Source organism: Toxorhynchites rutilus, chromosome 2, assembly GCF_029784135.1.
Source record: "Toxorhynchites rutilus septentrionalis strain SRP chromosome 2, ASM2978413v1, whole genome shotgun sequence".
NCBI lineage: Eukaryota > Metazoa > Arthropoda > Insecta > Diptera > Culicidae > Toxorhynchites > Toxorhynchites rutilus.
In genome coordinates, this window is record NC_073745.1 from 107,348,121 (window position 1) to 107,371,678 (window position 23,558).

The 23,558-nt window shown below is 36.6% G+C and overlaps 2 protein-coding genes and 3 non-coding genes across 8 annotated transcripts in view; 2 read left to right on the forward strand and 3 right to left on the reverse strand.

The window, feature by feature from the left end:
- The window catches only part of LOC129768236 (beta-glucuronidase), a 57,485-nt gene extending 46,823 nt beyond the window's left edge, over positions 1-10,662 (forward strand). For all 4 annotated transcript variants that reach the window (XM_055769732.1, XM_055769735.1, XM_055769731.1 and 1 more), the window contains exons 2-9: positions 127-235; positions 299-599; positions 664-1,347; positions 1,421-1,593; positions 1,653-1,881; positions 9,942-10,118; positions 10,187-10,325; positions 10,386-10,662. In XM_055769732.1, coding sequence (XP_055625707.1) covers positions 127-235; positions 299-599; positions 664-1,347; positions 1,421-1,593; positions 1,653-1,881; positions 9,942-10,118; positions 10,187-10,325; positions 10,386-10,576 — 2,003 coding nt within the window. In that variant the 3' untranslated portion in view covers positions 10,577-10,662. The remainder of the gene's footprint in view (positions 1-126; positions 236-298; positions 600-663; positions 1,348-1,420; positions 1,594-1,652; positions 1,882-9,941; positions 10,119-10,186; positions 10,326-10,385) is intronic.
- On the reverse strand, positions 9,756-9,837 carry Trnas-cga (transfer RNA serine (anticodon CGA)). Its single transcript has one exon. It is a non-coding gene; the product is annotated as a tRNA-Ser (tRNA).
- Positions 10,620-11,295, reverse strand: LOC129768237 (zinc finger HIT domain-containing protein 3). The gene is made up of 3 exons (XM_055769736.1): positions 11,163-11,295; positions 10,944-11,092; positions 10,620-10,883 (listed from the first exon to the last, which is right to left on the reverse strand). Exons 1-3 carry the CDS (start codon positions 11,231-11,233, stop codon positions 10,678-10,680), a joined length of 426 nt encoding a protein of 141 aa, XP_055625711.1. The 5' UTR covers positions 11,234-11,295; the 3' UTR covers positions 10,620-10,677.
- Positions 11,296-21,467: 10,172 nt separating this feature from the next.
- Positions 21,468-21,540, forward strand: Trnar-ccu (transfer RNA arginine (anticodon CCU)). Its single transcript has one exon. It is a non-coding gene; the product is annotated as a tRNA-Arg (tRNA).
- Positions 21,541-22,032: 492 nt separating this feature from the next.
- Positions 22,033-22,105, reverse strand: Trnar-ccu (transfer RNA arginine (anticodon CCU)). Its single transcript has one exon. It is a non-coding gene; the product is annotated as a tRNA-Arg (tRNA).
- Positions 22,106-23,558: the final 1,453 nt, after the last annotated feature.

Here is a 23,558-nt window from a genome sequence, read left to right on the forward strand (position 1 = left end):
TTCTAAATGCTTCAAGCCTTGATACCGAGAACTTCATAATGTGCCAATAAATTATGATGGCAAAAAAATGGATAGCTTTTATGACTAGCTGTCTAACGAATGATCCATTTATGTCTCAATTTCCAGCTTTTACGTTCCTGGTTATGGGAGCAATCGGTTACATGGTTAACACTGTGTACGGCGCGATGTTCACCAACGGCAACGAAACCTCAACCGACGGGCTGTTGTACCCGGTGTAGGTGCCACAATTGACACCGAATCCAAATTCATCAGAATAACTTCTCCAATATCATTGCAGTGAATCTGAAACGCGTGAAGTGAAAACCCTGGATGGCGTATGGAATCTAGTTCGCTCGAACATCAACAATCCCTCGCAAGGACTGCGCGAGAAGTGGTACAGTAATGACCTGAGCAAGTTCAGGCCAACGCTCCAAATGCCGGTGCCAAGTAGCTATAACGATGTCACTGAAGATCCCGCTCTGCGAGATCACGTTGGGACGGTGTGGTACGATCGAAAATTCTTCGTACCGAAGTCCTGGGACAGTAAAGACCAGCGGGTGTTTGTTAGATTCGGTTCGGTGCATTACGATTCGATTGTGGTACTTAAACATATTCATCAATTAACCCGCCACGATGATCAACGATTTCGGTTTCTCATTTTAGTGGATCAACGGGCAGCAAGTTGTGAAACACGAGTTCGGCCATCTTCCATTCGAGGCCGAGATTTCCAGCGTGTTAAACTATGGTGCCGAGAACCGCATCACGGTATTGTGCGATAACGTTCTCCTCCAGGTGACGGTTCCCCAAGGTAAAGTGGCGAATCAACCGGTGGATGGTGGCGTTGAGATAGTTCAAAGTTATACCTTCGATTTCTTCAACTACGCCGGTATCCATCGTTCCGTGATGCTGTACACAGTGCCGCGAGTATTTATACAGGATGTTGAGGTTAATACCGATCTGATCGGTGACGAAGGTCACATTTATTATAAGGTAAAAAGCAATCTGAACTTTAGCAACGATTTGCAAGTGACGGTGAAAGTTATGGATAAAAACGGAACGGTGGTGGGCACGGATAGTGCTGCAGGAGCAGGCTTGAATGGTGTGGTCGTTGTGAATAATGTCAAGCTCTGGTGGCCTTACTTGATGCATGCGGAGCCCGGGTATATGTACACCATGCAGATCACTTTGGAAGGGAAATCCAATGAAGCCACAGAACCCGTGGGACACGTTCACGACGTGTACCGGATGAAAGTTGGAGTGAGGACGTTGGAATGGAATAATACATCGTTCCTGATCAACGGACAGCCCATTTATTTCCGTGGCTTTGGAAAGCATGAAGATTCAGATGTGAGATTGACATATATATAGTACAGTATCGTTTGACGAATGAAAATGATAATTGATTAATTTTTGATTCCAGATCAGAGGAAAAGGTTTGGATTACGCTCTGCTAACTAAAGATTATAATCTTCTGATATGGGTAGGTGCAAATGCCTATCGTACCTCACACTACCCTTATTCCGAGGAGAGCATGCAATTTGCAGATGAACACGGTATAATGATTATTGACGAGTGCCCGAGCGTTGATACAGAGTGAGTAGTCATGAATTAGTGCTGGAAACCAAGGCTCATTCATTGCCCGTTCGTTTCAGAAACTACTCGCAAGTTTTGCTGCAAAAACACAAATTCAGCATTGAACAGTTGATTCATCGGGATCGGAATCATCCAAGCGTTGTTATGTGGTCTATTGCCAACGAACCTCGCACCGCTCTGCAGGCGGCTGATGCTTACTTTGAAGCTGTGGCTGAATACACACGTCAGCTTGATCCTGCGCGACCGGTTACGGCCGCTATCGCCGTGGGAGTCAACGAAGATAAGGCGGTAAGTGTTTATAAATTTCGCTCGTTACATATATTTGATGCTTACTGGCTAATCAAACCGAAATGTGTTTCCTCAACACGGTCCTGAAAACCGAGAAGTCTAGGAAAATCTTCATTACAAATACTAGCTAGGGACGAATGAACTTTCAAGTTTAAAGCTCTGTAGTATAAAAAGTAGATGTTAAGGTTATTGATTCATGCAAGTCGTGGGCACTTTTGAACCCGCATGCATTTTTGCACTCCCGAATGTGTATTCCTAACACAGACTACAAACGCGAGTGCGCGAGTACTGCTGTAATTGAGTACAGCAGAGAACTGAGCCGATCCAAACGAAAATCCTGGGTATATAACTGCGAAAGCATTGAAAATACGCCAATCGTTGCTAGACTCAATAAGACTCTGACAAAAGACCATTCGAAAGGGCTGGGTTCCCTTAAAGAGGACGACGGTCCGTTTACAAAAACTTCCTCATAAGTACTAGACTTACTGATGAAAATTCACTTCCCGGGATCTATATCTGTCCACTCGAATACAAATCCTGGCTATAATGGCGACACAAAATGCTCTCGAAGGCGCCTCGCTCTTTTAAACCCTCTCAAAGCCAAAAAGAAAAAGAAGAAGGAGCCTCACAGGCCCTGAAAGTGCAAAGGATGTCGCAAACATAGTTGCTGTGTTAGTCTTCACGAGGGCCAGAGTAGTAAAAGCGGTGAGATCCTTTCAATCCTTACAAATCTGCAGGTGCAGATGGGATTTCTCCAGCCCTGATTCAAAATGGAGAATAAGAACTAATTCCACCTCTAATCAAGATTTTTAGGGCAAGTCTGATACTAGAGCACGTTTCTTCGATATGGAGATATGGAGACTAGGGTGGCAGCGAAAATGGTCATGTCAAATTTCAAAAACCGACCATGTACATTTTGTTTATTAGCCCGAAAAAATGATCTGTGCTAAGTTTCAGCTCAATCGGGCATGAGTTAGGGGTGCCTCAAAACGCTCAAAGTTTTGATTTTTTGATCCTCGAAAATCTTCTAAGGAAATTTGGAAAATCGATATTTTTTTAGAGGCCAAATGACTTAAAAATGCATGAAACGTCGAGATCGTCGAGATTTTTCATCTCGAAAAAAAATGCCGAAATTCGAGCTTTTGGGACTTAGCCTGTTATAAAACAACTACAATCAATACTTCAAAAACAAAATCCGACTTTTTTTCCAAGTCTAATATTTTTTTAAACAAAATTCATTGGTTTCAATTTGATATTTTGATCATCTAAATCGGTTCAGTAGTTCAAAAGCTATAAATATTTTTAAAAAAAAGTAATTTTTGGAAAAAGGAGGAAAAAATAGATTTTTCGGACCACCCTGAAATGGAAATGAGCACCCTAATAAAAAATACGGGTTTAATATTTCGCGATAAGGAACAAAACTATCACTTTTCACGAAAATCTGCGATCCACTATATCGGTTCGGCATGGAATATATAATTCGGCATGCATATATAATTGAACATGAATCGCCAAATGCTATGCTTAGTAAGAGTTGCTAAGCACAAAATATGAGGACGTATCGTCCGATTTGAGCTGTCTTTATTTTGTTGTGTTCGTCTCCGCCCATAGAAATATGTTACGTTAAAAAAATTGAAAATATTGAAGGAAAATGGGAAAGTTCTAAAGCAACATCGTGGTAGACGTTGTTAGTTCAATTGATATTCGCGTTGACGGAATTGAATCTTGTGCCGTGGCGTTGGGAAGCGGAAATCGTAATGGAACCTCGGATGAAATAACGAATTTTGAAAATAAAATTATAAATGAAAATATTTTTTTTCCGTATCAAATATATATTCGATGTAATGGAATAGAATGTTTTGTTTTTGCAAGTGGTTTTAAGAATCTAAAACGAGGGGCGTGTCTGATATCAATTTTATATTTTTATGACAAGTTCTCGTAGAGAGCAGATTGAAACTGTTTGCAGGCTTGCTAATCTGATAGAGTTAACCGCTTCACACGACCGTAGTTGTCGACACTGTACGTATTAAAAAAATGTTGATTTTTGTTTTTTTTTTCTATCATAGAAGTTTTAGACTACAAACAGAGAAGAGAAGTGGAACTTGAGAGAAAAAAGTGGCAACAATTTGTGGCAAGAAAAAGTAAACAGTGAAAAAATTGACAGAAGATTTACGCTCTAAAAATTGAACATAATGTTAAGATGTCTCTAGAAGGGTGGGAGACATCATATATAAGGTGGGAGGTTCATATATAATGTTATTAATGTTAGCATCATCATGATAAACGCGCGAATGGGATAGAAATTACGAACTGAAAATTGAATAAAATATACATATAGACGCTTAAAAGCTGTGGACAAATATTATAATGCATTTTTATCGGTTTATGTGTAATGTCGTTAATATTTGCATTATCGAAATAAACCCATATGTATTGTAATCATAACTTGCTGTGCTATTCATGACAACATTTATGGTCGTATTCCACCAATAATAACAAATGTGTAATTTACGAATGGAGCTTCGCCTTAGATACTGAACATTTAATAAAAAAATTAAAATGTGGTAAGAGCATCAGTTGAAATATTTTAAAGCATTCTCATCGGAATAAATTTAATGATACAATAATTATACGACTAAATAATGTATGTGCGCTTAAAAACAACATAAAAATATTATTTCTGAATAAATTTCCTTTCTTCGAACACACGCCGTAAAAAGCCATTTTTATTTTTTAAAATACCCTCTGTTGATATTGTATCTAGAATTTACAAGGTAATGAAACGTTAACGTCAATTGGTTTCTAGTAATCAGCTTTTTAGTTGCCGGGGAAATTAACACCAAACTATATTTTTTTGTAGTTCTATGCCAAACCGACATAGTCGTTCTCAGATTTTCATGTAAATTGGTATTTTTGTTCCTTATCGTTAAATATTAGATCCCATTCCATTTTAGAGTGGTTCGAAAAATCTAGTTTTTCCCCTTTTTCCAAAAATTACGTTTTTCAAAAATTCATATCTTTTGAACTACTAAACCGATTCAGATGATCGACATATCAAATTGGCCAGTTAGCTAGTTTTTGACATAGGGCTATGTCTTTGATTTCTCTATAGGGGGTCACTCTACGATAAATGTAACGATTTATTAAGAGTTTTCAAACGCATGTTACTCAAAATGGTTATTGCGACATATGTTGTGTTATATATCATTAGACAGGAAATTTATCCAGATTTTTTTTTGCTTGAAACATGAACAATGGATTTAGTAAAAAAGTTAACAATTTGACGATTTAATTGGGTATGTTTTCTTCCGATTGCACTATCCACTCGCTTCCTCCCCGACGCAACGAGCAATCTTTTTGCCTAAATTCGGGCGTAATATGAATTATTCTCCATTTACCTATAATAGGCATTGATTTTATATTATATTGTATGTTGTTCAATCAATTTGTGCTCAATTCATGTTTTTATCGTGTAGGTCTCACTACTAAAAATTTGTGTAATTGTGGTCCAGGATGTCATAATATCGAGTTTGTTGTTTGGTTATGTGAAAAAGCAATAAATGAATTTAAATGGCTGCTGATTTAGTAGATCGAAAGAGTATACCCACGTAAATCAGATTGAACAAGATTTGAACAGAATGTGGTACAGAATTCTACCACGTCATGTCATCTAACCCACTTAGATGATACAAGTACATACAGGATACGTTTTTCCAGGGCATCCGTTTGATGTATCAAAAGAGAAAAAAATACAGATTTTGAACAATGAAAAACTCAATTTAAATGCAATTACTACACACAATCACAGTCCTATGTCAAGATCTCGTCCGTGCCCCTAGGCTCAGACCCATCAACTTTTTTTGAAAAAATAGTATACTCACAAAAAAAATAATTTTGTTTTCTTAGTTATTGATCGTAATTGTTCTTTATAGTTTCATTCAAGGGCGCTATATTTTTTTATATTTTTTCTCGAAAGCTGAGAATTTTTTAGATAACATATCCAAAAATGTGTTCTTCGTTTTTAAATTATGATTTTTAAAATTTATCCGATGGTTCAAAAAATCATTTTACTCCTTTTTTCCAAAAATAACGTTTTTCAAAAATTCATAACTTTTGATCTACTGAACCGATTCAGATAATCGACATACTTAATTTAAGTCAATAGTTTCACACTTGCAAAAAAATATTTTTTTATCTATAAAAAACAGACACAATTATGAATCACGAAAACAAAATTATTTTTTTTCGCAAGTGCAATATTTTTCCAAAAAATTCTAGGCTTTAATTTGATATATCGATCATCTGAATCGCTCTAGCAGTTCAAATTTTATGAATTTTTGAGAATAGGAAAAATGGGAAGAAATAAATATTCCGAACTATCGGTCAACTTTAAAAAATTATAACTCAAAAAAGAAAAAAAAACTAGTTTTGAGTAAAAAATGTAAATGTGTAAAAAAATCCTCAGTTTTCAAGAAAAAATATAGAAAAATATAGCGCCGTTGGTCCCGAAACCATGTAAACTATAAAAACGAATACAATCAAGAATTACGAAAACAAAATGCAAATTACTTGCAAGTTTGATATTTTTCCAAAAAAGACTAGCTAATTAACATCAATTTGATGGATCGATCATCTGAATCGGCTTAGTGGTTCAAAAGTTATGAGTTCTTGATAAAAGTCATTTTTGGGAAAAAGTGAAAAAAATTATAGGAGGTTGTGTCCAAGATACGACCGCATTGTTGACGTAGAACTAAGCTGTTTTTTTTATATAAGTCGCTTGTTTATAACTTCGGATACTATTTATAATGTTGTGAAATTTTATAAATAACTGTTAAGTAGAATGGTATGATCGCCTTGAAATATTTTTTTCAATATTATTTAGAATTGCCAGTGGAATCGCACTTTTAGGCACAATGTTAACTGCTTGGAAAAAGATTGAATATTTGCCTTAGCAGAGATTCATTACTAATTACCCTAGCACAAATATTTCCCTCCGACTATCTCCCCTCCTTGTTTATATTCATCATCACGGCTGCATAATTTGCACTAGCTTAACTCTCATTCTTTGTGAAGAGAGTTTTGCTGCCGTAATGCGAGACCAAAATTCCAGAACATTTATTTTTTGGTGAGCCGACGATAGTCAAGCTTGTTGATTCCCCACACAATTGTGTAGCTCGAAACCTTAATGCAATGGCGTCAGTATGATGTAATGATTGCAATGCCAGAGACATCAGCGCGTGAGTAATTTTGTCGCGTCCTCAGCTCAATCCTAAACGAAGGAATGTGATGTCGTAGAAAAAGGAAGAACAAGCGATGTTCATTGCTTTGAATACAGAACGATACTGAAAGTTTACCTTCCTTCTTCCTTCTTTAACTTCTTTAAACTTCTTCAGTTCATTCGTCTGTAACCTTCGAAAAGGCCCTTGGAAAACTTTACTTTATTCATAACATTACTCCTCCACACCCATTGCCTTGAGGAAGGCATTCGATCCCTCTCTGCCAGCTCGCCCAGCAACGATGTTGTTCAGTCGGTGTCCCCACGAAGAATGAAAGTTTGCCTCAGCGAGATCCACTGTTTATACTCTAGTCAAATATCCCCCTTCATTTTTGTTCTTTCCCTTTGTTCCCGGAGACTTTAAAACTTACTATTCCCCCTTCGTTGCTCGTCGATGAGTTGCTCGTTATTGACAGCTCTGTTCGGGAAAGCACACAAATGGACAGAACAAATGTATTGGGAAATGGGATTGCTACCAATTTTCATCAATTTAAACCTTATACAGACTGTGGGATCGTAATGTATAGCATATCACACAAATAATAGGGAATTTCCGATTCGTTTGGTATGTAAAATAAAGCAAAGGTAACTATGGATTTTTAATAACCATCTCAGAAAAATATAGAAAAAACACATTCCTTTTTTAATTTCTCTTTCAAATTTTGATAAAAATGCACTGAATAGTTAAATAAGGGCAATATTAATATTTAAATAAACTTATGTAATTATAAACATGTTTATATGAACCTTCCCATCTTCTCATTCTTCATTAAAGACCTTGCGTCAAGACAGCTATTAATCCATACACTTTCAAATCAAGTGTTCCTGAAAAAATTATATTCTTCACGTAAACAAACGATGAAAATGTGGACACTTTTTAGTCAGTGAATTGTATGGAGTTCCACTGCTGTGCTACAAAGTTCATTCGCTTTAGCTTAAAAAAGTCATTTAGAAGATCAATCAATGAATAATTCTGGGATTGAACCTACGAACTTCGATCAGTAAGAGAACGTGAATGCTCAAATGTATTCAAATCAAAACATCAATTTTTGAGCGAGACGAAGTTCGCGCGTCTCTGTAACTACTGTGCTACTGTGTATTTTCAGGCGTTATTGATATTCATTTAACACTCCTATACTCGCGCATTGGTCTGTCAGACCAAGAAATCAATAATTCATTCATTTCTCAGAAAATATCAACACTACGACTTTGCGATCCTCTCTAGCTTCGTTATTCGTCGTTCGTCATCGTTTAGTGTATTGCATGTGTTGGTACAAAAGAGACGTGTACCACTTTTTTAACACTTTCGGTCTGACACACCGACGCGAGTATAGGTGTAACTTTTTTGGACAAGAACCTTTTTTCATATTTTAAAATATTGTTCAATGAAATGTATAAATTAATGTTAGTGGCGTGGAATATTTATTGAACATAATGCATAAGATCATTACCGGACCATTCTCATTTGATTTCAGTCCCTTTTCTAACTGGATTGATCGGATCCATATATATTAACTATTCGTCGTTAGATTCATACGTTCAAAAGCAAAATATAAATGTTTGACTTTCGTATAGTTATTCGCTAAATATAATGGTCATACACATACACACTTGTGGAAGAATTGTAAACAGTAAACTATAAACTAATCGGTGGCTCACGGTAATTTTTAACAGTTACAGTTTCGGGGATATTTTTTTTATAACGGACAATATCGACAAGAAAACAAGAAATAGAAAAGGAAGTTCCTAGAAATTCTTTAATATCATCTTGTTTAGCCCCATCTAATAAAAGCATTACTTCTTAGTTTACCAAGAATACAGAGACAAAGAACATTAGAAATATGCAAACTTTATATTCCAGAACCTTTATCATCTGGTAATTATCTAGAATATCTTCTTTGATAAAAGACCCGAAAAATACGCAATAACTGCATGAAATGTAAAAAATATGTTTGTTTCGAGCATGCAGTTATGCTATGTTCTGATTCTTACTCCAATGTAACCAGAACCGATTAATACGATTTTATGTTGTTTTATAGCTCTTTATACTTCCATAAATTATATTCAGTTGCTTACTTTTAATTAGTAACAGCGAAAAATTCGAATTTCGTTATTTGTGTTGGAGCATCAAAAATTACTCTATTTTGAGGATGCTGAGTTAGATAACTATTAAAACATAATAAAGATGGAGAAAACATATTTTTTTGGAGTTTTTTCATTCAATCATACCCTCTTCTTCAAATAAATGCCAATAAAGCCTGAAAAATACACAATGGCATTATTACAGAGAAGTTCAATTTTCGGTCTGTGACACCGTACGCGAGTATACTTGTTATGATTTTGCACCCGAGTACAGGAGGGTTAAAGAAAAAGATTTAATCGAATTTAAAAACTCCAGAAAATATATTTTCTTTAACTTCATGTAGTTGAAATAGTCATTTAATTCAGCCACCTCATTGATTATCGGTCTATTAGGCCTTATGCGCGAGTATAAGAGGGTTAAAAATGCAGGTGCTTCGTCAAATGTTTTTGCTATAAAAAGTGCTCTGCCATAAAAAAAAATCTGGAAATCCCTGAAATGAACAGCAAAAAAAGAGTGCGCAGCCGGTAGGATTCGAACCTACGCTCCCAGAGGGAATCTGATTTCGAGTCAGACGCCTTAACCACTCGGCCACGACTGCTGGCATCGAAAGTGGCGCCCAAACACGTACTCGATAACTGTGACTGTAAATTGAAACCATTCACTCATTTAAACATTTCATTCCTATCTTCCTCAAATACTTAGGCAAAGCATCTCGATATCATTAGTTTCAATCGCTACAATGGATGGTACCAAAACGCGGGGAAACTGAACATGATAACGAACCGCGTGGTGGAGGAAGCCCAAGCTTGGAATGCTAAGCACAACAAACCGGTATTGATGTCTGAATATGGTGCGGACACTATGGAAGGGCTACACACGGTAACATGGGCATCACACTTTAAGTCGACTGTTATACGACTATATATGACGATTATTTCACCCTCTAGCTTCCCGCCTACATCTGGTCTGAGGACTACCAATCTCAGGTTTTTAGCCGACATTTCCGTGCCTTCGATCTTCTCCGCCAGCAGAAGTTCTTCATCGGAGAGTTCGTGTGGAATTTTGCCGATTTCAAGACGGCTCAGAGTAAGGAACGAAAGCACAACGGTGGCAAGAACGATGATCCTATCTTTATTCGCCTTACAGCGTACACTCGCGTGGGAGGAAACAAAAAGGGTATTTTCACCCGGAATCGGCAACCCAAGGCAGCTGCTTATCTGCTGCGCCAGCGATATCATTCTCTGGCCGAGGAGTTGGACAAAAGCACACTGCCCGATGATTTGTTCCTATACACAGCCGATAGTGGAAAAATCGGTGATGCTAAAGTTGAGCTGTAAGTGTTAATCGATTGCATTTATTAGATAAAAAAATAGCAACGAGTATTTTGTACATAACTTTATTCTTAAAATAAAAGCGGTCTAAAGTGAGTGCTACTTTGCTACGAGTTCATGGAAAGAAATTCATTCATTTCACTTGCGTCCGGAGGCTCCACTGTCTTGAGGCATTCGTCGGCGAATTCTACGAACAGTGGTTCCATCATAGCCACGCGAACTGCCTTCATAGCATCCGGTGCTTTGTCGATTTCCTCTAGCAGCCGTCGAAGATGTGGGTTGTACAGGAGATTATTCAGCTGCTCGGAATGTCCTGGAAATGTTGAATATGAAATTATTACTCGAACAATGAACGTTGAGGGAAAACATTTACGTAGCTGTTCGAGCTTTTCGGGATCAACGGTGTCAACTGTCGTGTAGAGGAATGTTTTTTGGGGCTGCCGGTCCTCCACGATCGGAAGTTCTGTCGCCGGTGGTTCGCACGGTGTTTCTTTGTGCGTTTTATAACATGGCACAGAGCAACTTGAAAAATAGAATAAATACAGTAACTTGATAAGCCTTTGCAACCTGGAATCATTTGCAAGCTACTTACTAATGCACTGCACACGTTTTACACTTGTATTTTTGATTGTCTGCACCGCAAACTACGCATTTGTTTTCCATGCTGCCTACTGTCGATGTCAGAATGTAAATAACAACAGCTACTGTAGGGTTGCCAGGTTTATTTTAGTATTTGTAGAATGCGTATACACGAATATTTAGAATGCCACAGTTTAGATTGATTACAACACAAATCAGAATTGCATACACTGAGAGGAATAATTTGTAAACATAACGATTTTTTTTAGCAAATGTATAAGTTATGAACACAAACTCCCAAAGCAGAGCCAGGCAAGCATAAAGCGTTGCTTCTACAATCTTACAAGCCAGCTTAGTCAGCCGATTAGCGAAATCCACAGCATCAAGGTCAACACCATCAGCGATCGGGAAATCGCATAGAGTAAACAATCTCAACGTTCCACAGTCAAAGTCATCGAATGCAGCCAAATCAGCGGGCAAGGGCGGGTAAGGCAACCTCGGGCAAGGGCAACCTCGCCAGCGATAAAGAAATTGCATAAATAAACAAAATTCAACCGGCCGGAGGAAATCGGATAAATAATGACGATCAAGAATGAACATGAAATATCGTGCGATAGTTGGAATTCGCTAGCTTAGGATAAACATTGATAACAAGGAAGATTGATTCAAGAGAGCTCAGTCTTAAGTTGCATTTAAAATCAGAAAGTTCTAATTTAAGTTTGAAAAGGTTGTAAAGTTTTTTGGTGAAATAAATTATTTTTTTATGAAATTTATGTAACCAAATTGATAAGGGGTTGTCCACATACCACGTGAACAATTTTTGGGGGGAAGGGGTTACGAAAATGTCCACGTTTGTCCACGGTGAGGGGAGAGGGGGTATAGATTACATACACGTGGACACTAATAAATATTTTGAAAAACAAATATATATCTGTATTCAACAATATATAAAAAATAATCTGCATTGCAAGAAAATTTATACTTATTTCTGCTGTCTGATATTACTGCGCGGTGGTTATTCCATATTTCTTCACATCGTTGAAATTTTTTGCTGAAATTTGTATTCAGAGAGTATCGCACATGAGCTGGGAGCGATCGATTTATTTTCACTGATTTTAAAGAATCTGACGTTATTATTATCGATCAGAATTGGAACGCAATTATCGGCAGGATTCAGATGCCACCAAAGCATTTTGGAATGTTGTAATATTAAAAATATACGACATTGTTTTCGATGTTTCGATTCAGTTTCCACTCTCAATGAAAAAACCGCTTCGTTTATGTTATTCAAGAACTCGCACAACAAATTCATTCACGGGGACCTATCTTTAGAGAAGTCTACCTATCTATGTATCTATGTTCATGAGCCCCTGGTGAAACTTGATTACGAAACGCTACAATGTATGAGTTCTACACCTTCTGGCCTTGACCGAAAACATTAAATGGATCGTATCCCCATCAACAACTCGCTTTATAAATGCAATGAAAACTCTCAGTTTGAAGCAAATAGTATCAGGCGAAGAAAAGTATTATCCTTTACAACAATGTTGAGCGAAAAAATCTTTGAGGTGAGCGAAATGAACCATCATTAGATATCTCCAAAGCCGATCTTCACCTGCAGAGAGTCATTCTTTGTGTCTAGTGAGATAGGAGAAAAAATCTGTATTAAAAGCTTCTACCAAACAGCCACTCGATAAATTTCAACAAGCACAAGCGTTCATAATTGACCAAGGCGCCCTCTTCCAGAACAAAGGCCAAACCTCATGTTTCTTTGAAAGCCCATCAAAAATTTTTAGAGTTTAACAAGGTATGGTAGTCTACCCGCTATCATCAGATATTGCGTTTTTTGTTTATCACTTGTTTAGACCCCCAATGAAAAATATTGAAGGTCAAAAATTTCGACTCCGTAGCCTCATTGGTTGCTCGTTCGCTTAGTAAGCGATCGGTTGTAAGTTCAAAAATCAGGGTCCTCAATTGACCATCTTTGTGTTGTAACAGAATAACTACATCCACGCAACAATTATCAGCGATGGAGATCCACGGTCGAAATAAGATCGATTCATCCTTACAACTGCTCTGCTCTGCAAGAAACATCGGGATGTTGTTCTATTTGTAACACAACAATGATCATATCAACTGTCTCCGCTGTTCGGTGGTCTAGCTGGACAATGGAAGAACAGATAAAATACTCTTACGTCTTAAAGGATATTGTGTAATGTACGATATGCAATGGTATAAACGGAATACTCTTACACCTAATATGGCAACTGTGTAGTGTGCTATTTATAGATTCGACAAAAACATGTGACATGTACACGATGAAATGCTAATCAGCCTAAATAAATAAACAAATGGAATAAAAAAAATTCGACTCATAATACTTTTGTTCGTGATCACATGGTAAATGAAATTTAGAAGAAAACAAACAGCAATACAAATAGCTTCACGAGTTGTTGTTCCCCAAAGCTGTTCAAAGAATTGAAAAGCAATTCAGCAATTTAGAAAGACCAAATGAAGTTTCGAATTGTTAAAATTTGAGTGAAAATTGTTGCTTCATATTATTTAGATACTTAAAATACGTAGCTTGACCCTTAATTAATTATTTTTCTTTAAATTTCTTAATACTTTTGCCAAAACTCGTCATTATATTCTAAAACTTTTTAAAACAATTTTAGTTCAATATGCATTCCTCATTTGTAAAAATCACGTGTTACATAATATACATAATTGACACGCAAAATTTTACATTCATCCATAACCCCTGGTTATGGATGAATTCCCCATGTATTTGTTCTGTCCATTTGTGTGCTTTCACGAAAAGAGCTGTCAATAACGGGTAACTTATGCAGCCGCTAGATCAGAAACAACGAAGGGGGATAACGAAAAGAGAATATTTGCGAAGTAAACTCCACCCTTGCATTGTAAGTAAGCATCTGTTAGACGCGTGCTTGATGCTTGTTGAATGGCGATGCACGGAAGATGTCTCTCGTAAAATACTCAGTGTAATGCGTGCATTGATATAAAGAAACAAATTGCGGCATATGACCAATTAGTGTATTGTTCTCGCAAAGGCAAGAAGGAATCGTTGCTTCTCGAAAAAATTCTACAAAACCACGCAAGCCATTAAAAAAACTATTCAGGGTCCCCGGAACTTTTTACTAAAGAGTTATTTATGGAATTTCTACGCATTCGCAAATAATATCCGAAATGATAAACCAACAAATTTAAAAAAAAGATTGCGTAGTTCTACGTTCTAAGCGGTTGTGTCGTGGATACAACCCATCGAATCTTTTTTCAAAAAGGTATTCCTATAACGTACAAGGTGATTGCAATTCTAAAAAAGTTTATATAATACAATTCTAAAAAAGTTTATATAAATAATACGCTTCTAATTATTTACATTGTAAGTTTATATAATAAATAATTTAAAATATTCATATCCAAATCCGCTACCCACCAACGGAATTCAAGGCCAAACGTTGAAACTATTATGTAGAATCCTACTCCGTATGCAGAATTCAAATCTGAATTCGAACTCTGAAACGAAGAGTGATGAGTGAGTAGGCACTAACGGTAATAGAGTGATACCTGAAAAGAAAAATATAAACACCCCTCCCATCGAAGTCCCCCAAGAAATAATATATAAGAAAGGAAAGAGAAAAAAAGAACTTAGCTCATAAGGCGCTTGCAGCGTGCATATGTATTAGTAATCTGTTGGGCAGGTAAAAGTGATCGCTGCATAGGATTTATATGGATCGACAAGATTGAACTTTATTTAAATAATTATTTTAGCGAAGTAGTTGTAAAAATAACGCGCTACTCTATATTAATAACATGCGAGTACATGTTTCACTTTTAGCGTCAAAGGCACGAAGAACACGAAGAAAGATAGAAATTGAATTCAGCCAGAAAGATCAACCAATATATTATTTCCGGGTAACGGAATACTCTGTGGAGAAGTTCAATATGTTTATAAGAAAATTGATCGGAAATGGAGAAAATCTATCGATGAGCCAATTCATGGAAAATACAAGGAAGCATTCGAAAGTGAGCTCGAGCCTCTGTGAATTTGATCTAGGTGCGAAAATGTTGAAAATCCTTTTCTGCCAATTTTTCGATTCAAAATCTAGTGAGAAAGTCACTCAATGAACATCACAAAATGGGTGCTAGTGAATTAAATTAAATTTACATCACACAAAACCTCTTGTTCATGAAATGGCTTGCCCAAATGTTTCACAAAATTCATGTTAGTTCTATGAAAAAAAATTTGCGTTAGTAGAAAGACCGCAACTGTATTTAAATCATCTACGAGAACGCCGATTGATAATGAATCCGCTTCTGCTGCATAGAAACTACGAATGTAAACAAACGATGTGTGCCCAACACATGCTCTGCATGTATGTGTAGCAAGAGCCCTATTATAGCTTTCTACTCAACAGAACTATGTCTGCGTTTCCTACTATGGTGATACGCACACTGCTATACAGATGCTCCACACTCATTAAAAAATTGTAAGGGTTGTATCTAGGACACGACCGTATATTTTCGACGTAGAACTACGCGATTATATTATGTAATCCACTTGTTTACCACTTCGAATATCATGGGACTACCAAAATATAGAAATGGAAAAATTGTCAAACAATCATTGTATTTTACATGAAATTATTGCACATCTCATTTTTACGTAGTTCTCGAACCGCGAAAGTTCATTCACCTCTAGTATCTGAAATGTTTATTTTCCCAGGCTTCTCAGTTTGAAAGTACGTTCTAGGGAAACATATTCCGATTTGCACAACGACAAGAGTGTATAAAAGTACTCAACACCAAAAAATAACCCCGACTTACATGTATTTGCAAAGCGGATTTCCACATGTACATCGATTTTGAATAGGGATTGTTAACCGGTTTTACCGGTAATACCGGGTCATTTTTCATTACCGAATCACCGGTAATTTTACTATCAATAACCGGTAATTTCAGTAATTTTCATTTTTACTCATTACAAATAATATTTGCCTATTTGTGCATTGTGTTCATCTAGTGGTCAGGGACGTGTGGTATCAAAAATCCAATTCTGTCGATTGTGACGGGTCGGATACAGAAGATGACGATGATAATGATGATATCACCGATTTTAACGAAACCGGCGAATTCATCATCAAGACCGAATACTGTTCTACAATCCAAAAAGAAGGTAAAACAGTTAAGCTCTCCAGTAAATCTCCGGTAAAAATCGACGATGTTCTCCATAAGCATGTTATCGCGGACCACGGAAAGGATATTTGTTTGCTTCTTAGTTGGAAAACCAGATGGACTAGTCTTCTGGCAATGTTGCGCCGATTCTACGACCTCCAAACTTCAGTTCGAAAATTACTGCTCGATCTGGTAACGAAGCACAACATAAGTTTCAGCGACGAAGAACTAACAACAAAAAATAATTGGTTGATGTTCTAGAAAAAGTTCTGGTCGCTGTTGCACTGCTATGCCGGAAAAACTAAACCCGTTACGAAGCTGAAGTCAGATTGCAATTTATGTTAGAACAGCTATCGGATCTAACATCAGACATCATTTCTAAGTAGCTGCCTAAAGCCTTGATTGAAAAATTTGCACAAAGATGTTTCGTATATGCAGTTTTGTTCGCGTACATGAATGTTCATTCTGTTCGTGATCGTGACACAATTAATGTTTACTGTGACTGTCTTCGTCACGCACTGCATTGATCAAGCAGGCATTCGAAATTGTTCGTCTGGATGAAATTTAACGACGATTGTATTGATTCAGTAGCTGGATAACAGGAAGGAATTATTCCACTGGATGATTTAGAACCTGCAGAACAGTTGAGCATCAAGGAAAAACTTGAACGACGATTGCAGCAATCATAGGTATCAACCTCCAGCCCATGCTCAACGTCTACACACGGATTAACACTAGATTTACGGACCGAGCCTATTTGACTCATTAAAAATGTGTTTCGTAAACAGAGTTCATATGAAAATAATGTTTTCCCTGATTTTTTTTTTGATAGTATACATTTCATTGAAATTGATTTGGAACTACTTTCTTTGCAAAACTTCAATTTTCTTTTGTGTGAGCCATATTGGCTCACTTCAGTAAAAATAGGTATACAATCAACATCCGTAAATTTAGTGTTAACAGAAACCCTTAAACAAGAGTTTTCGTACTACGACGCAGAGGGCATCGGCGGTAAATACATAACAATGGTATTGGATGTACGCCCAACATCAGTAGACTCTGAACGTGCGTTTTCCTCTTCTGGAAACTTTGTTTGTAAGATTCGATCTAGATTAGAAGACGACACAATTAACATGCTTCGTGTCCTTAGGTATTATTTTGATCAACAAATAAGGTTGCGAAAACTTGTAAAATGTTATTTTATTAACCAATTATAATCAGTAAAAGCCGTTTCTGAAATAAAATGATTTATTTCAAAGTATTTCTTTACCGGTGATTAACCGGTTTTACCGGTAACTAAATTTTCATTACCGAATAATCGGTTATTAAAATTTTGGTACGGTAATGCTATCCCTAATTTTGAAGTCTGTGTTGGGGAAACCGTAAATCGGTCCAATCAACCCTTGGCAATTAGGGCGTTTAGATAACACTTGACATTTTACAGTTATTAAATTGTTCATCTCATGAAAAATAACATTTTATGAATCGTGATAGACGCGTAGAAATATTTTCTATCAATTGATGCAAACATCTTTCCGATCTGTTGAGAAATGTTCGAGTTATAAGCATTCGAAATTTGGGTAGGGCTAGCACACAAATCGGCTGAACAAATGTATGGGAAAAAAGGAAGTTCTTCCAGTTTTCATGAATTTAAACAGTTTAGAGATTAGCGAATTGTAAAGTATAACATATCAAACAAATCTTACAAAAATTTCAGATTCGATTGGTATGCAAACCATGAGAGTTCATTTATAGTGAAAATAGTTACTAACGTGAACTTTATTTTATAAATGCGTGACCTGTTGTCTGATTTGGCACTCTTCCTGAAAGACGTAGATCTACTTAAGAAATACGCTCACAAACACGGAACCGAGCGCGCGACGATTAGAAACGAATAGGATCGAATAGAGTGTTCACCAACCAATGCGAAGTAGCAAAAAAAATGGCTTCGCTCTATTAACGAATTCATGTTCTTTTTCGCAATTTATCCAGAATTTTGCTAGCATTGAATTTATACAAAACACTATTGCATATGTTTACTTGAAGACGTAATATCGTACAAACGTGGGCTATAATCAACGGAAGAAAAATATTTTTTTTCGCAAAACGAAGCCAAACTAGCAAACACTATCATATTTTTTCCGCTCTATCAAACAAATTTCCTAAGAAGCACAAACACAGCTATCAGAAGGTTATTCAGGGAATTTGAACAATATTATTTTACCAATAATTTCAATGGATTTCAATTTTCCAAGGTAGGAGGTACATTTTCCAAACTAAACTGAAAACTGAATAAATTCTTTCAACACGAAGACATAGTGCAAGCAAGCACGTCTTGCACCGTCGCTCAACCCGACCTCCTTAATTTTTAATGGTAAATATGTGTTATATTTACTTACATATGTGTCCTCATGTAAGGATTGTGTTCTCTGAAGGATGCGTTGCGTGGTTTCCACAGCCTTATAAAGGATTGAACGACAAGATTCAAGTCAGATGAAGAAATTGGCCACCTTTTCGATGAAATAAAATCCGACAAATATTCTTCGAACCAGTTCTGAGTAGCTTTTGACTGGTGTGATGGCTCAGAATCTTGGTGGTTTTGGTGGAAACAGTATTCTTGTTTTGCAGCATAGAACTTTGATTTTAACATTGGGTACAATAAATAGGAGCAGTAATATCAAGTTTTCGGGAAATAAAAACTTCAAAATCATTTCCCGGGAGATGTTTTGAAATTTTCGTTATCGGCGACGGTTACTCTGAATCAACATGTAAGTATTAAAATAAATCAATAATTTATTGAATGTAATCACTTATTCAATTGAATAATCATGAGACGCATCATGCAGTGCGGCAATGCAAAAAGGACCTCGATAAAGACACGAATACTATACAACATCAAATCATTCTTTTGATTGAATTTCATGACGATTGTAACTCACATTTATGTTACCTGAATCTACAGCTTGTATCTGAAGTAGAGATAGGCAAAACGGTTCACTTTAATGAACCGTTCAGTGACCAATCGTTCACTTAAGTGAACTAGTTCTTTTGAACAGTTCACTCACTCTTTCGTACATTAGAGGGATATGCCAAAGCAAGTATAAAAAAAGTGTGAGATGTTATGTACTGTTCATTCATGAAATGATTTTTGTTAGCAAATAGTTATATGTCCGAATTTTGTTATAAATATCTTAGCAGAATAGAAAACCAAACTATGGTTTTGAAATTTTGATTTAGTTCGAGCCGTGATTCATTCTTTTCAGCACAAACAAGCGTTGCGCTGCTTTTCTCATGATGTTTTTCAATAACTGCTATACCTAAACTGTACCAAAACGCGAACGACTTTCTCGAAATTATCGAGTAGAATATGATATAATATAAAAACAATTCATATCAGCGACACAAATTTTTATATGCTGTTCAAAAAGACTGTTTGAATCGTTTCGCTATTAACTGTATATTTTGGTGAGGTAGATTCGTATATCTTACTGAAATGTTTACCCTCGACTTAAAAATATGAAATTAAAACTTCATTTGATAAATAATCGAACAATCCAATTTAAGAACCACCGTATCCTGAACTCCTCACGTTTGCGTGTTTGTGTTGCGGTTTATTATGAAAATGACAATACCGACATCTTATTTTTGTTATTTCATGGGGCTATAGTTTGTTTCCATTCGTTAATTTGAGGACTATTTACCTTGCAGCAGCATTAATCTATCACTCGTTCGCTCGCCTTCCTCTTATACACCGATCACCATACACAGTTCGTTCTGAACTGGATAAGCAGTTCATGTGAACTGTTGCCCAGTAAAAAAGAACGACCGTTCGTTCACTCTTTTTGATGAACTAGTTCTTTTGAACAGTTCATGAACTGTTTGCCCATCTCTAATCTGAAGGGTCTAAAAGGGACGACAGAATAGAACAACGCAAAATGTGCTTTAAACCAAACCCCGAATGGGTATAATATACAAGCGAGGAAGATTCCACTAACTCTGACAGCGGCTCCTGTTCGCGAAATGACAAACACAAATCCCGGATTACCGGACATCAATAGCTGAATCTTTCCATTATTTTCATTTCCCGAAAAAAACTTGGAAGACAAAATTTGAATATTAAACATTGAGGTTACAAAGCATACAAAAAAAAAGTAATCAAACACTGAAGTGGATTATTGTGTGTAGTGTTATTACTCGGATTTTAGGTGGCAGAGAATTGAAACGGGATGGTCTATAAAACAGAATGCGCTATTGACCAACATTGGTTGTTGCACGATGTCGCATTAAATTCTGGGCTTGTCGTGTGGAGTGTTGGTGATTTGCTGTAGGTATTGTAAGGTTGTGATGGATAGTATTGTCAATTATAACGATGTGGAAAAAGGATTTATTTCTACTCAGTAAAATGTTAGTCTTTTCAATGGCGAAAATAAAATAAAAATATCAAATAATGTCGAAGAATCATAAAATTCACAGACGGATGAGCGTATATTTTCGTAGATTCTACACCCTGTTCGCGTTTTATGGCATGTAGATGCGGTTTTGTCGTTAACATGTTGCCACAGATGGCACTGTTTTATGGATTTTTCTAAAAATAGACTGCAATGCTATATACACACAGACCACATACACAATCGTGCTTGCTCGATTTGCTTCAGTTCAGATAGGCAGAAGTAAACAGGCGACAACTACGCGGCAAAATGAAAGTCCAATTTAGTGATGTTTTCGGTTCATAAAGCCTTTAATTTCCAATCAGCAAGTGTAATTCGTCCGATTGGTTTGAATCGTAGTTCAAAATTAGTTATTAATTGAAAGTTATAAAACCAAGCTTAAAATTAAGAATTCATGGTGATGCACACATTATAGCTTGTTTGGTTTTTGCCGGCAATTGTTGACTAGTTTAAAACCATTCTCTGCTTGCACTGCTCGCAAATTTTACTGTCGTGATTGTTTACTTTTGTATTTTCTACATGTTAAATTAAAGCGATTGATATACATTCAATTATACGACAGCTCAATATTTGGTCCGATATAACCTCACTTTTCATATGTATGACAATCCACGTGACATACATCGAAATGGTAGCCAGGTTCAAATACTCAAACTGTCAAGCGAAATAACGCCGCCCCAGTGGCCTAATGGACAAGGCACCGGCCTCCTAAGCCGGGGATTGTGGGTTCGAGTCCCATCTGGGGTAACCCGAAATAGCTTTTTTTGTTCATTATTTTTACCCTTGGCTACAATTTATAATTATCGTGTTTTTGTATTTTGAGATGTGATCTACAAGTAGAAAGTGTAAAGATGATTTCTTTTTTATCTTATCGATTGATGTTATCACAATATGCGTTGTAATAGTATTCAGGGCATATTTCTGATATTACATTCATTACAATATTATAAATCTTAGTTTGAGAATAATTAAAGCATTTTCACAAGTCTAATTTGATTATGGACAGTAGCGCTGATTACATCTTTTCTCTCTGTCGCTATATATCGATATCGATACTTTCACTTAGATTACCGCAAGACATTTGTTGTGCGACATATTTCCATATGAATGTATTGTGTTTCAATGATTGATGAGCTACTATACACCACACCACACACATGACACTCCAACAACAGTTGTGTGTGACAAACACGATTCCGTATACATTTCATGTGTAACAAAAAGGTGGCTTTACTGCTGTACCCCAGATGGGACTCGAACCCACAATCCCCGGCTTAGGAGGCCGGTGCCTTATCCATTAGGCCACTGGGGCGGTGATGTAAACACAGAATATGCTGCTGTGATGAATTCTACCGATGTTTGCTCTTTCATGAAAGTGACTCTGGTTTGCATCGCCGTCAGGGACAGGCGACTACAAAGACTATTGATAATTAGTCTGCTAGTATCAATGTATTGTTTGTGGACTTCTATTAATTTGTAAATGGACGCCATGAAAGCAGAAAAGTCAGAAGTATGATGTCCAAAACACGAACGCATTTTTGACATAGGAGTAGGAAATTCTATTATTTAATTCGTTTGTTTTAATGTTTGATCACGAAAAATTCGGGCAAAATTTGTGATAGTAAAAGGATTTACTGGGTTTTATGAATATTGTAAGATCATTGCTCCTGTTTTACTTCTTACCATTGCGAATTGCTCGAACTTTTTTTCAAGCACGGTTTATCATTCTTGACATTTCCCTCTTATCAGCAGACAAATTCCGGCTTTATTCCCGTATACACTTAACGGTGAAAACGAAATGAAGCGTATCCGTGATGACAACGGTACGATGTCGAAATATGTTTTCCACTAACACTTATTATAATAATATAAAATTATCTTCAGATACAATTTTTGTACGAGATTATTTTACCACATGAAAAAAATAAAGATTTTCATTCAGTCAGCCTTAGGACCGGGACATTGTTTAGAACCAACTTTTTGGGAACCTCAGTAATGTCGCTGTCGTTGTATCACTGTTTAGTTGAATTGGAATAGTTAAAGCATGCCAAGTTGTGATATATTAGACTAACATCCTCATGCTGCTCCTTAAGAGACAGTAACCTCTTCTGAAGGCACTCCTTTTGATAAATTCTCTGATTCATGGTTTCAGACCGGAGCGATAGATTATTTGCCAAAAGACCTTTCTCAGTAACTTCCACATTTTTTATTTCTTTGCAGTTTTCGGACCACTCTGTGATCGAACGAGGTACAAGATTTTTGGCTATGAATTTGTCCAAAAACAGGCTGGTTTTATCATATAAAACAACGCAATCATGTTTCGTATTCAAATTTTGGTAGAAATGCCTTGCTACGCTTTTGGAGCGCTTTTCGCCACGTCCCTCGATGGGAACTTTGTGTTCCATTCGAGAAGAGTCACGGCTTTTGAACGAGTTTGAGGATTAACAAGTTGAGCCCCGAATTATCAAGAGCGTCTGCACAATATCAGTGTCGATCCCAGCTCACAAAGAAACTTATTGTATAAAAAGAAAATAGACAGAAATTCGACTAGAAAGTAGTCACATTTTGTAAAACATCCGAAAACAAACCGTATATATTTTTATTTTCTAATTTGGTAACTGTCAGTTCCAGTCAGTCAGCGCTCTCATACGAATAAGCTCAACGTCAGCTCCAAGGGACCGACGTGGGGCTCAACGTTCAAGAACTCAAGCAAACGGAACCATATTTGGCATGTGAAGGTTTTAGGGGGGCAAGAAACAATTCTA